We start from the raw sequence: 13,071 nt of genomic DNA on the forward strand, positions 1-13,071 counted from the left end.
TTTACAAACTAGAGATAGAAACCTTTATTTCACAACACTGTCATAATTCAGTTGCTCAGAAGATGTGTCCGGGTGGAGTGGGGTGCGCGGCATGAACTGCTGGGGTGGCTGCGCTGCTGGGCGAGGTCCACACCATGTCAGTCCGGGGCCAAGCGCTGGGGCCAGAGGCCACACACATTAGCTAGTACAGCCAAGCCCTGTGTTTTACTTGGAGCCACCTCCTTTTTGGGGGCCATTAGTCCTCATTTCATGCCAGATTTTCACCAGAGGCTCCCTGTTCTTCCAAATTAGTTCATGACCGTAAGTGATATACCATCTGCAGAAACAAAAAACATACAGGTCCCACACTCAGATAACACATGGCAAGTACCAGGACCACATCAAGTTGCCACTGTCTTTAAATCAAATGTCCTTGCTGTTTACTGGGGAGCTTATTAAAGGGGCTGAGTAACTTCTGAGTGCAGTACATGACTTGGACTTCACAACAGGCCCTGGGAGCAGGGAAGAGGCCAGCCCAGGGGCAATGCTGGGCATTGTGAGCCCTTCCCATGCACTGCCTCGCCCACACAGCCCTGCAAGCGTCCACTGCAGACAGGGGGAGGTCCACCCGGGTACTAACAGTTTCTGACTGACTGATCAGGCTTATCATACTAGCAAGGCAAGCTGGTTCTTCACCTGGACAAGCGTGAGGTGTTAGGATGACAAGTCACTTGTGTTGGCAGTCACAGTGGCCTGTTACCTTACCTGGCTACCCACATGGGTCAGCTGCACCACACGCTGCCTATCCTATAGCATGCAGTCCCAATTCTCATTCTCTTGATAAAAACGGCCTAAAATGGCCTGATGTTGTGAGCTGAGGGGTCTGAGGCATGGAGGCTTAGTGACTTGCACAGTGTGCATACACTCACAGTTGTTCCACTTCTGATCAACTCCGTGCTAATGCTAAGAAAGCAGCCAATTACGGATCAAGTCCTTGGTCTCCTGCATCTATGTGGGAGACCTACAAGAGGCTCCTGGCTCCCAGGTTGGGGCCAGCCACTATGGCCACTCCAGGCACTCACTTCAGTAAAACACTTCACCAGTGCCCAGTTCTCACGGTGTCCTGCCCTGCCACAGCAGCACGGTGGCCCAGCGCTGCCTGCAACCCCGGGGCCACGATCATCAGTCATGTGACCTTGGACAAACTCCCTTCCTTACTATGAGGATCCAAGTCCTCAGCTTCCCATGTGGCATGTGAAGACCACCATACGTGTTCCGTGACACAGAGCGAGGGCAATGCATAGGCGGGCACCAGGGAACCTGGCCTGCCAACAAAGTCTGGGGCCTTCAAAAAGATCGTAGCTTTCTAAACCTACAGATGAACTGTGGATGTCACTGAGCTCTACTGAATAAAGACAAGTTGAAACTAGAAATAGCAGAGAGAAAAGGAATCCTCCACCTCTCAGACCCAAGTGCTCCAATTTCCAGACTAGAAAAAGGCCTGATAATTATAGCTCTGAGGTTCAGGAGCTGCTGGGAGATCCTTTATGAATGCCTGGGGGAGGATCCCCACATAGGACCTTCTCTACATTGAGTCTTTATGCCTCTCACCGGCAAGCCCAGGTCAGTTTCTACTATTTATAACATGCTGTCGTTGCAGCTAGAGCCCACCGGTGCTACTCTTTAATCATCACAGAGAATTAAAAATGGCATAATGGCATTTACTGCCAACGCCTACTGGGCACAACTACCTCATTTAGAATAGATTTTTATATTTCCTTTTCAAAATCACAAAACTCAACTGTCCCACTGTCATGAAACAAAATGCAAAGTCATGAAACAAAGTAAAAGGGCAAACAAGGCAAAGCAAGGGTAAAGGGCAACACTTCTGCAAGACAAGACAGGCTTGGAGGGCACTGCAAGACAAGACAGGCTTGGGCCCATGGGATGGACAGCTCCGCTGACGGGGTTGCCAGCAGACGGGCTGGGAACTCACAGAGGAGCCTCGGCTCAGGCAAAGCCTGACACACCAGCTGTGCTCAGTGTAGAGTGATGGGGTGGCAGCCTTGCTGCTCAGCCTGGGGAAGATCATGTCCCACTGCCTGCGAGTCAGAGCAGTGTAAGGGTCACTTCTCAGGACCTGTGTGTGCTAGGTGGTCCCCAGGCCTGTGATTCCCAGGCTCCCATCCAGGCCTTCAGCAAAGCCAAGCAAGCACCCCCACTACTCAGCACACATGCCCAAGTGCTAGAGAGGTAGAGGCCAGCAGCAGCAAGGGAGAGGTGGGCAGGCAGACCCACAGCTCGGGAGAGGAAAGGACAGCCCAGACCAGGGAACAGGCTGAGATCCGGAGCGACTTGGGTTAGGTATAGGACAGAAGCACAGGTTGGCCCTACAAGGCACCAGGGCAGGGGAGGGTCCCACTCTCCATCCTGTCCATATGGTAAACAGGGCCAAGGTCAGAGCAACCACACTGAGGCTTCTCCAACCCTCCCATGCCCACTGGTTCCCACTTCTAGCACATGGTCAAGCATGCCCTCTCTGCCCTCCTGGGGTGAGTGGAGACCCCAGGAAGCAGATTAACAACCCATTACACACCAACTTACATTCCAAAGAGAGCTCCCCCAAGATGTGCTGCATGATCAAAAAATTTCCATCCCAGGATCATTCCTGCTGTGTCCATGGCAATAATGGCTTTTAGGGCCTGGACGCCGGCAAGAGAGAACAGAAGGGAAACAATACTGATTCCTCAGCATGACAATCCCGACAGCAGTGTGGGCATTCAGGCAAGGTGGTCCCCGTGTACACCGGGAAAGGACTTACGTTTCCCGCTGTGAAGGTGAACATGGGCAGGAAGATGATGGCAAGCTTCCCGTCAGGGATCTTGGTGCAGACAGCAGCCAGAACAGTCATGATGGCACCAGACTGCAAAGGGACACACTGGTAAGAGCAGGAAACATTGTGTGTGGCTGTCAGAGGCCACAAAGGACAAAGGTTGTAGAACCTGCCAAGTTTCTCTGACCCTCATTTCTAGGGGAGCACAAAGCTTCAATGCTCCCACTTGGCAGCATTAGGTAGGCCCCCAGATGTTCCAGATTGCCAACGTGCCATCCCGCAGACACTGGTAAGCCTGGAAGGGCTCCCGAAGCTCGGGGACAGCATGGGGTGTGCCACTGACGTCACCTCATTTAATGCCCAATAAGCTACTTCTGAAGCTTGTCCAATAGCACTCCCTACCACAAAGAATACAAGCAGCCCAAAGCCCTATGGGTGAATTTCCTCCAAGTACAAGGCTCTATCTTCAACTTGCATGTGAAATTTGTATTCAGTTGTATAAAGCTACTAAACATTATCGTTAAAACCTGAATGAAAGTTACCCTGTAGTTTTACACTGGCCGCCCCACAGCCTCCCCTAGGAACACACAGGCCTTCTTCTAACCACCTCCTCTCTAGAAATAGAAATCTAAAACTAAAACCAGAACCGATGGCCAACACGTCAACCACTTCTTGTGACAGGTGAACAATTACTATCACTGCAAAGATTTAATTTTTATTGTCTTTGTTTTTCCTGGTTGGCACATAACTCGAGTATTTATTTTTTGTTTTGTTTCTGTTTTTATTTTAACGTGGGTAGTTAATGCCTGTGAGATATGCTCTAGATAAATGATACTAATCTAATTTTTCTTAATATTGGGCACATTTGCAATTCCCTTAAGTGGTAGACTACTCGGGAAAATGGATCTTACCATGCAATTTAAATAAAATTTCAGGATAAATAGTTAGTCCTTCAGATACACAAGCATTGCTACGCCGGATGCTAGGAAACCAAGGGAATAAGCCCTGCAGAGCCTGCCTTCTGACAACAGGGAGGTGCAGTGTGCTAAGGCAGCACAGGGGTACGCTAGCACTAACAAGCAACAGGAACCTGTACTAGGACAGTGGCCAGGGGGAGGAGATGAAGTGCTATAGGCAGTGCAGCAGAAGCCGGGGAGTCAATGCACTCGGTCTGATGGAACGCTGACTCAGTGTGCACCTGGAGCGTACCGCGCCGTCAGAGGACGGGAGAGAGCAGAAAGGCAAGCACTTGAGCATTAGCCTGTCTGCCAGCCAAGTTCACGGCAGAGACAGGTCTCAATCACCTCTTGAAAACAGTTCTAGGTGACAGTCCACAAACACCTTCCTGTCAGTATCCAAACACAGAAACTGTCCCTCATTAAAGGAAAGTAAAAAGGCAGGACAGTTCAGTGAAGCACATGTTCTTGGAGGTGAGATGGGGAGCTGGCAGTGCACTCCCTGCCTCTCACCAAGAAGCAGCCAGCAGGTCTATTACAACAGATGTTTTAAAGATCCAAAGTTGACAACATAAATCCCAAATCATGAGACAAATTAAAATTGTAATTCAGTTATAAATTACCTGTCACACCAAGAACCAGGAAAACTCTCAACTTGAATGAGAAAAGATGACATCAAGCCCAAACTGAAACAAGAACTGACCAGTAAAGTATTTATCATAAAAGGCTTCAATGAGCAAGTACAACCATGCTTGAAACAAACAATACAGAACAACAACAAAAAAGGCTCAGCAAAGGAAAAAGCAAAAAAACACCCAGAAAGTTTCAGCTTCAGAAACAGAAAAGGTAATACCCAAAGTAAAAATACTGAAAGGATGGGTTCAAAGCAAAATGGAAAGGACAGGGAAAAAAAAAAAAAAAAACCACTAGTGAACTTGGAGACAAACACTAGAAATCACCCACGTGCCTCTGCCTGCAATGCTGACATCCCATGTCAAAGTGCTGGTTCAAGTCCCAGCTACTTCGGTTCTGACCTGGCTTCCTGGCCTGTGCACTGGGAAGACAGCGGGACGTGACTGGGCCCCGACCACCTAGGTGAGAGACCAGGATGACGTTCCTGGCTCTGGGCTCTGGCCTGGTCCAGACCTGGCTGTTGCAAGCATTTGGGGAATGAATCAATGCACAGAAAATCAGTCTCTTGTCTTTCAAATAAATAACTCAAAATAAAGTAAGACTAGAAAGTAAAGAAGAGTGAAAGAGATATTACCCAAACTGAACAACAAAAGCAAAACAGATTGAAAGGGCCAATATTGTGGCACAGCACGTTAAGCAACTCCTATGACACTGGCTTCCCATACTGGAAATACCAGTCCAGGTTCTGGCTGCTCTATGTGACTCCCTGCAAATGCACCTGAAAAAGCAATGGAAGATGACCCAAGTACTTAGGTCCCTGCCACCCATGTAGGAGACCAAACAAAAGCATGTGCAAATACAGTAACTTTTTCTTTTCCCTTTAAATTTTAAGAATTATGCTTAGTGGTTACAGCAAATTCCAACACTAACAAAATGAATGCAGTAAGGGCAGGTAAAACAATCATCACTTGGCAGGAGATATGAATGTGAACGAGGTAGGCTTTATATTTCACTCAAACTGGTAAAAATGACATGACCGTTAGACTGCTCTAAATAACGTATACAGGACGCAGTACCTTACAGCAGCCACTCAAGAAAGCTATAAAAGAACCGTGTTGCGAAGCGCAAGACATATCAAGTGAAAATGTTCTATAGGCTTTTTCTTCATAAATGGTTATCTGGTAAGGAAAAAATTCAAGATAATGTCCTAATTTAGCAAGAGAATTCTGTTTATATAGACATCAGGTCACTTATGGTTAAAATCAATGAAGTCACTGCAAGTAGATCATCATAACACCGGTGAGCAAATTCTGCCTAGGAAAACTTCATATTTCAAACAAAAAAGATCCTATTTAACAAACATTTCATAAGACACTGCTTCCTCCAACAGATGCTTGATTACATATTTGTTCACTCAAGATTCAGAATGATGTTTTGGGGCCTGGCACAGTAGCCTAGTGGCTAAATCCTCACCTTGCACACCCAGGATCCTATGTGGGCACCAGTTCGTATCCCAGCTGCTCTGCTCTGCTTCCCTTTCAGCTCCCTGCTTGTGGCCTGGGAAAGCAGTTGAGGACAGCCCAAAGCCTTGGGACCCTACAGCCACATGCAGACCTGGAAGAAGCTCCTGGCACCTGGCTTTGGACTGGCTCAGCTCTGGCTGTTGTGGCTACTTGGGGAGTGAACTAGTTGATGGAAGATCTTTCTCCCTTTCTCTCCTTCACTCTGTAAATCTGACTTTCCAACAAAAATAAAATAAATCTTTATAAAAAATTATGTTTTACAGAAAAATAAACTTGGAAATGTGAATGTCAGAGAAAAACTTCCTGACAATATAGCAGGGAAAAACAACTGTTTTAAATGAGATTCAAAATGGTTAAACCAACCTTTAACAGATTCTTGAAACCTAGTGTCAATATGGTAACTGACAAATACAGTTTAATGGTCTCCATTTTTTTTTTTTAAAGATTTATTTATTTTTACCGAAAAGTCAGATATACGGAGAGAAGGAGAGAGACAGAGAGGAAGATCTTCCATCTGTTGATTCACTCCCCAAGTGACTGCAATGGCCAGAGATCGGAAGCCAGGAGCCAGGACCCTCTTCCAGGTCTCCCAAGGGGAGGCAGGCTTTGGGCTGTCCTTGACTGCTTTCCCAGGCCTCAGGCAGGGAGCTGGATGGGAAGCGGGGCCGCCAGGATTAGAATCAGAGCCTATATGGGATCCTCGCAAGTGCAAGGTGAGGACTTTAGCCACTAGGCTAACGCGGTGGGCCTATGGTCTCCATTTTTAACAAAAAATGATGATTAGGCCAATAAGATCAACACTTTATATTTTTAACATAATTTTGTTAAAAGTGTTTTCTAGATTTCTCATTAAAAATGCCATCATACCTGAACTAATGGTTTGATTTTTGTTCAATTTACCAAAGGATGAATTTAAGTATTTGGGAACAATGCTTTTATCCTATGTTGAAGGCTGAATATCTGCTGCTTGTGCCTTTCTTACCACGTGTTCCTCACTGTGCTAAATGTATCAGCACTTATATACAAGCAAGTTTAATACAAAGTCTGTAAAGACATTTTACAGAAAGATGTCCATGTACCAAGAAATCTGCCATTATACACCCAAAAAATAACACACATTAACATTTTTTTTTTCTTAAGGAATCCAGAATATGGGCTCCTGAGAGCAAGAATCTTAGCCATCTGCCCACTGGCCATAGCCCAGGTTCTGGAAGTATTATAATGCACATCCAGTCTACACAGGAGCCATTCAATCTCGATTAAACTGGATATACCATCAGTTTTAAATCCCTAATTAGTCAGAATTATCCAATGCTTAATTCAGTCATGTTCTGACTTATTCATTTTGACATGCTCTGTATTACACTGACAATATATTTGACCAAAAGTTTAAGGCTATAGCTTGAAACTTCACAACAAATGTATACATTTTAAATCAGATGTAGATTAGCCAATAGTGTTATCTGAATGTTAACTTCCCAATTTTGAGCATTACAATTATGATTCTACATGATATTGATTAAAAATGGGGTGGAACATACACAGAAACACTTTAATTTTATAACTTTTTGTCTAAAATGATTCAAAATTTAAAAAGCAAATAAAAGTTTAAATTAGAAATACTTACTGCACCAAGTGATGGTCCATATCTTCCTGTGGCAACTTTACAAACATAACTGACAAAATTGGAAATAACACCTGAGAAATAAGTTATATTTCAATAACAAGTGAATATAAAAATGGTTTAAACACCTAGCTCTCTCCCACCCAGAATAACAACGTTCAGTTTCCGTCTGGGTCACACAACGGGAGGCAAGGAAGAATATTAGCCTCATTTCCCATCTTTCCAAGGGAAAAACGACCCTGACCCACGTGGCTGACTTGCTAAGTGACACAGGGGCCAGAATGTTCTGCAGCTCTGCAGTTACCTCTGAGTCTGGGACTGGCCTGCTGACACACTCAGGAAGGCACTCCAGCTAAACTTTCAGACCCCTTCAGGCCCCTTCAGCTCCAAGGTCACAGGAGCTCAAGATAAATCTTTCCAAAGACCACTTCCTATGAGGCAGTAATTAACAGCAGCTAACCAGAACATCTACATCCACAGCACCACAACTCATGGCCAGGGGAGAATGACCCTTAGTATACAAGCCAAGGATATTCTTCAACAACCCTCAACAAAGGAGGGTTCTTTTTTTATTTTTTTAAGATTTATTTTTATTGGAAAATCAAATACACAGAGAGGAGAGACAGAGAGGAAGATCTCCCATCCAGTGATTTGTTTCCTAAGCAGCTGCAACAGTCAGAGCTGAACTGATCTAAAGCCAGGAGCCAGGAGCCTCTTCCAGGTCTCTCAAGCAGGTGCAGGGTCCCAAAGCTTTGGGCCATCCTCTACTGCTTTCTCAGGCCACAGGCAGGGAGCTGGATGGGAAGCGGTGCTGCCAGGATTAGAACCAGCACCCATATGTGATCCCAGGGCATGCAAGGTGAGGACTTTAGCTGTTATGTACCGTGGAGGGCCCAGGAAAGCTCAATTCTTATTGTTTCCAGAGAGGTTCAGTCATTTCTGCCACACCACACAGCCGGTTGCAGAAACAGGATCTAACCTCATATCTTGTGCTTCTGAAGCTCAGTGCTTAGCACAACTGCCAGATACACTGTAAACTAGAAGTTTTAAAAATTGATTTTTTATATCTTACGGCTTAAGTAAATTTAGAAAACAGAGAGAGATGAAATCATGCCATTGCTAGGACCATGGCCATCAACATGTATTCTTGCAAAAAAAGAAAGATGAAAAAACAAATTCAATTATGGCCATCCTACTGGATCTAAAGCTTTCTGGAAACTGAACACACTGAAGGGAAATGAGCTAATTTAAGATTACTTAATAAAGACCCAAATGAAAGAGACAGCTGGGAAGTCTGGGAACCACTAATCCACAGAAGGGCCGGCCTGAGCTAAAGAAAGCAAGGCGTAGTGAGATTAAAATGGCATACTTAACTTCTAATCCCCAACTCCCATTTCTCCTCAATAATTCAAAATTAAACATGCCCAAACAACCCACGCACTAGGAAATCAGCCATGTGCAAACAGGAAAGGCAGCAGCTCAACCTGCCCTCGGCAAACGTCTCTACCTCCAACCTGATGAACTAATGTGTCCTGGGCATTTTCTCAGTTTAAACATGGCTGTAACCACTCCCTTTGTCCCTTGGGCAGATGGGTGGAAGCATTTACACTCCTGAAGGTCCCTAGATGAAGAATGTATTACCTGCAGACAGGTACACTGCCATGAACTGTTCCTGACCCAGGATGTTCACTATGCTGGAGGAGAAGCTCCATAACACATACATGTTAGCTGCCATGTGAAATAAGGAGAAATGACTGAATGTCGACAGCAACATTGGAGAACACAGGACCTCTACAAGAGAGAAACAGTGTGGTAATCGTGAAACACACAGCCACAGTGATCAGGAAACCAATCAAACGTGGGAAATTAAAACAGAGCTAGCTGAAAACTTAAACAAGAGGGGTTAAGCCAGCATTTTTCAAAGTAGTAAAAAGCTTTCTTTTACACTTATTAAGCAACTAAGAAAAATTCACAAATCAATGAAATTTAGGTTGTCCTTCTGGCAAAAGTCAATTAGAAACAATGCATGGATTTTTTTTTTCAACCGCAGATACAAAACTACATAATATTTTCCTCAAGGAATAAACATGCAATAATCTTAACTCATCAAAAAATAATTATATAATTACTATGTCTAAGGCACAGTTCAGGCAACTAAAAAGTTTGTTGAAAATGTGGAAGAGAAATAAGTTGAGGGGCCAGCAGTGTAGTGAATAAGACCACTACCTGGAATACCAGCACCCCATAAAGGCAACCAATTCAAGGCCGAGCTGATGGTAACTCAACTTTTTATAGTATTTGAATTAATACAAAACATACTGCTTTCTTACCCTCCCCACTTCAAAATAAAGCCACGTAAGTTAGACTCACTTGAGGCTGGGTTGGATGTGAAATATCTGATCATCATCCTCTGTAGAGAAGGAACTCTCCATAAACAGAATACAAATACATTCGCAGCTATGATACCTAGAAAATAATTTTAAAAATTTATAATTCAGACAAATGAAAAATAAGAGCAAAGAAAAGCCCAATTTAAAACTCATCTGAATAAGATTTCCTGCCATAATTACAGAATCATACCATACACATGGCAGAGAGCTCAAGAAAGCAAGTGAAAGCAACATTTCTGTAATATGAAGCCTGAAAAGGGCAAGGGTTCATGTTCAGGCTGCTGCCCTTCCCATGCAGCTCCCTCGAGACCCTGCACCCACATGGGAGACCAAGAAGAAGCTCCTGCTCCTGATCAGCTCAGTTTTGGCTTTTGGGACCTTTTGTGGTGGTAAACCAGCAGATGGAGGATCAAGCACTTTTTCTCTCTGTATCTCTACTTTTCTATAAATCAGACTCTCAAATCAAAATAAATAAATCTTTTTTTTTAAAGACTTATTTTTATTATTTTTTATTGGAAAGGCAGATATACAGAGAGGAGAGACAGAGAGGAAGATCTTCTGTCCGATGATTCACTCCCCAAGTGAGCGCAACGGTCGATGCTATGCCGATCTGAAGCCAGGAGCCTCTTCTGGGTCTCCCACGCGGGTGCAGGGTCCCAAAGCTTTGGGCCGTCCTCGACTGCTTTCCTGGGCCACAGGCAGGGAGCTGGAAGGGAAGCGGGGCTGCCGGGATAGAACCGGCGCCCATATGGGATCCCGGGCGTGCAAGGCGAGGACCTTAACCACTTGCACCACCACGCCGGGCCCAAAATAAATAAATCTTAAGGCAAAACAAAACTGCCAAGGTGCCGGCACGTGCTTTAGAGAACCCCGAGGAAACTCCAAGTGCTCTAGGAGCTTACTTCCTTCACCCACATCCCAATTTACTTCTTCAGAACAGCTTATTCCTCTTAATAAAAAATCCAGGGGGCAGCGCTATGGCATAGTGGGTAAAGCCACTGCCTGTGATGCCAGCATTCCATCTAGGCACTGGTTTGTGTGCTGGCTGCTTCACTTCACATTCAGCTCCCTGTGAATGCACCTGAGCAGCAGAGTATGGCTAAACTGCTTAGACCCCTTCCCACCCATGTGGAAGACCAGGAGTTCTTGGCTCCTGGATACAACCAAGACTGAAAAACAACAGATATTCCCAGTCACAGCTTGACAACCACCTGAAGCAGCTAGAAGACAAGACCTGGAATTTTGGGACCCCGCACGATAGCCATGCGGCTGAAGTCCCCACCTTGCAAGCACAGGGTTCCCATACGGGAACCGGTTCTAATCCTGGTGGCCCTGCTTCCCATCCAGTTCCCTGCTGTGACCTGGGAAAGCAGTCGAGGATGGTCCAAGGCCTTGGAACCCTGCACCTGCGTGGGAGAACCAGAAGAAGCTGCTGGCTCCTAGCTTCAGATGGGCTCAGGTCTGGCCATTGCAGCCACTAGGAGAGTGAATTAACAGAAGGAAGCTCTTCCTCTGTCTCTCCTCCTCTCCGTATATTTGACTTTCCAATAAAAATAAATTAATCTTTAAAAAAGAAATGATTCATTAAAAAAGAAAGAAAATACACAGCAGGGCCAGGTGCAATGACTCAGTGGCTAAATCTTTGCATTGCAAGTGCTGGTATCCGATATGGGCACCTGTTCATGTCTTAGCAGCTCCACTTCTTATCCAGTTCCCTGCCCATGGCCTAGGAAAGCAGTAGAGGATGGCCCAAAGCCTTGGTGGCTCTGCACCCACACAGGAGACCAGGAAGAAGCTGCTGGCTCCTGGCTTCGGATCAGCTCAGCTCCAGCCATTGCAGCTACTTTCTCTTTGTCTCTCCTTCTCTCTCTGTCTTCCCAATAAAAATAAGGAAGTTACTATTAAAGCATGGAATTAAAAGCTAAACTGATTTTGATGCAAAGAAAATCTGAAATCCACACATGCAAGGGACCTCAAAATCTTCAAGAAAAGTAAATACTAGGAAAACACAAGGCTTGGCTTTTACCTGAGTGTTATATTTGAGGAATAAACCAGGGAAGATCTAGCTCAACCAGCCTTTCAAATCACTTCATTTTTTCTTAAAAGAATGCTCAACAAGGTACCGTCTCATAATGATCAGAATGTCTACCATCAACAGAATGGGAAAAAAGGAAGCAAAGTTCACAAAGATACGACAAAGAAAACTTATACACTGTTTATGGGATTGTAAATGGCCCAAAAACCTCAGAAAACAAGGAGAGTCCTCAAAAATTTAAAATACAGGGTGAGCACTATGGCACAAGTTAAGCCATTATTTGCAGTGCCAGCATCCCATATGAGTACCAATCTGAGTCCTAGGCTAATGTGCCTGGGAAAACACTAGAAAATAACACAATCTTAGGCTCCTGTGACGCATGTGGAAAATCCAGATGGCTCCTAACTCTGGCCTAACCAGGCCCCAGTCACTGTAGCCATTTTAGGTTTCTCTCTCTTCTCTCTCTGTAACTGTGTCGTTCAAACAATTAAATCTAAAAAACAAATAAACAAAAATACAACTACTGTAAGATCCAGCAACCCCATATTTGATTATATATTCAAAAGAACTGAATGCATGGTCACAAGAGATATGTATATGCTCTGTGTTCACAGCGGTGTTATTCACAAAGCCATAGAAGGGAAGTGACCAAAATGTCTACCAACGAGTGAACACACAAGCAAAATACAACCATAGCCACACAATGAAATACTATTCTGCCTTAAAGGGAATGGAATTTTATCATCTACTATGTCATGACTGAACCTTAAAAGCAACTAAGTGAAAGATTCAGAAATAAAAGACCACACATGATTGCATTCATATGAAATGGCCAGAACAGGCAAACCCACAGAGAAAGCAAAATGAGCATCTTTATGATTGTCAAGGGCTAAGGGTAAGGAGGAGTAGAATGATAGCCAATGGGTGTAGAGTTTTATCATAGAGTGATGACATGTTTCAGGATTAGATGGTGATTACAGTAGCATGACTTTATGTATATCATAAAAGCCACTTTAAAGGGTTCATTTTATGACAAATAAGGTCTCTCACTTACACACACATACGCACAGAATATTGCACTAATTTGAGAAGCACAGT

The 13,071-nt window shown here is 44.5% G+C and overlaps 1 protein-coding gene across 4 annotated transcripts in view; it reads right to left on the minus strand.

Moving 5' to 3' along the window:
- The window catches only part of PARL (presenilin associated rhomboid like), a 33,138-nt gene continuing 20,067 nt past the window's right edge, over positions 1–13,071 (minus strand). The window contains exons 5-10 of one of the 4 annotated variants that reach the window (XM_041002730.1): positions 9,919–10,014; positions 9,190–9,339; positions 7,552–7,622; positions 2,801–2,902; positions 2,584–2,681; positions 1–316 (exon numbers count right to left, since the gene is read on the minus strand). In XM_041002730.1, the coding sequence (XP_040858664.1) occupies positions 205–316; positions 2,584–2,681; positions 2,801–2,902; positions 7,552–7,622; positions 9,190–9,339; positions 9,919–10,014 (629 nt within the window). In that variant the 3' untranslated portion in view covers positions 1–204. The remainder of the gene's footprint in view (positions 317–2,583; positions 2,682–2,800; positions 2,903–7,551; positions 7,623–9,189; positions 9,340–9,918; positions 10,015–13,071) is intronic. The other 3 variants (XM_041002732.1, XM_041002731.1, XM_041002734.1) reach the window with 3 other exon arrangements.

The sequence above is a fragment of the Ochotona curzoniae genome, unplaced genomic scaffold, assembly GCF_017591425.1.
Source record: "Ochotona curzoniae isolate NIBS_2020 unplaced genomic scaffold, NIBS_Ocur_1.0 scaffold_2587, whole genome shotgun sequence".
In the NCBI taxonomy this organism is placed as follows: domain Eukaryota; kingdom Metazoa; phylum Chordata; class Mammalia; order Lagomorpha; family Ochotonidae; genus Ochotona; species Ochotona curzoniae.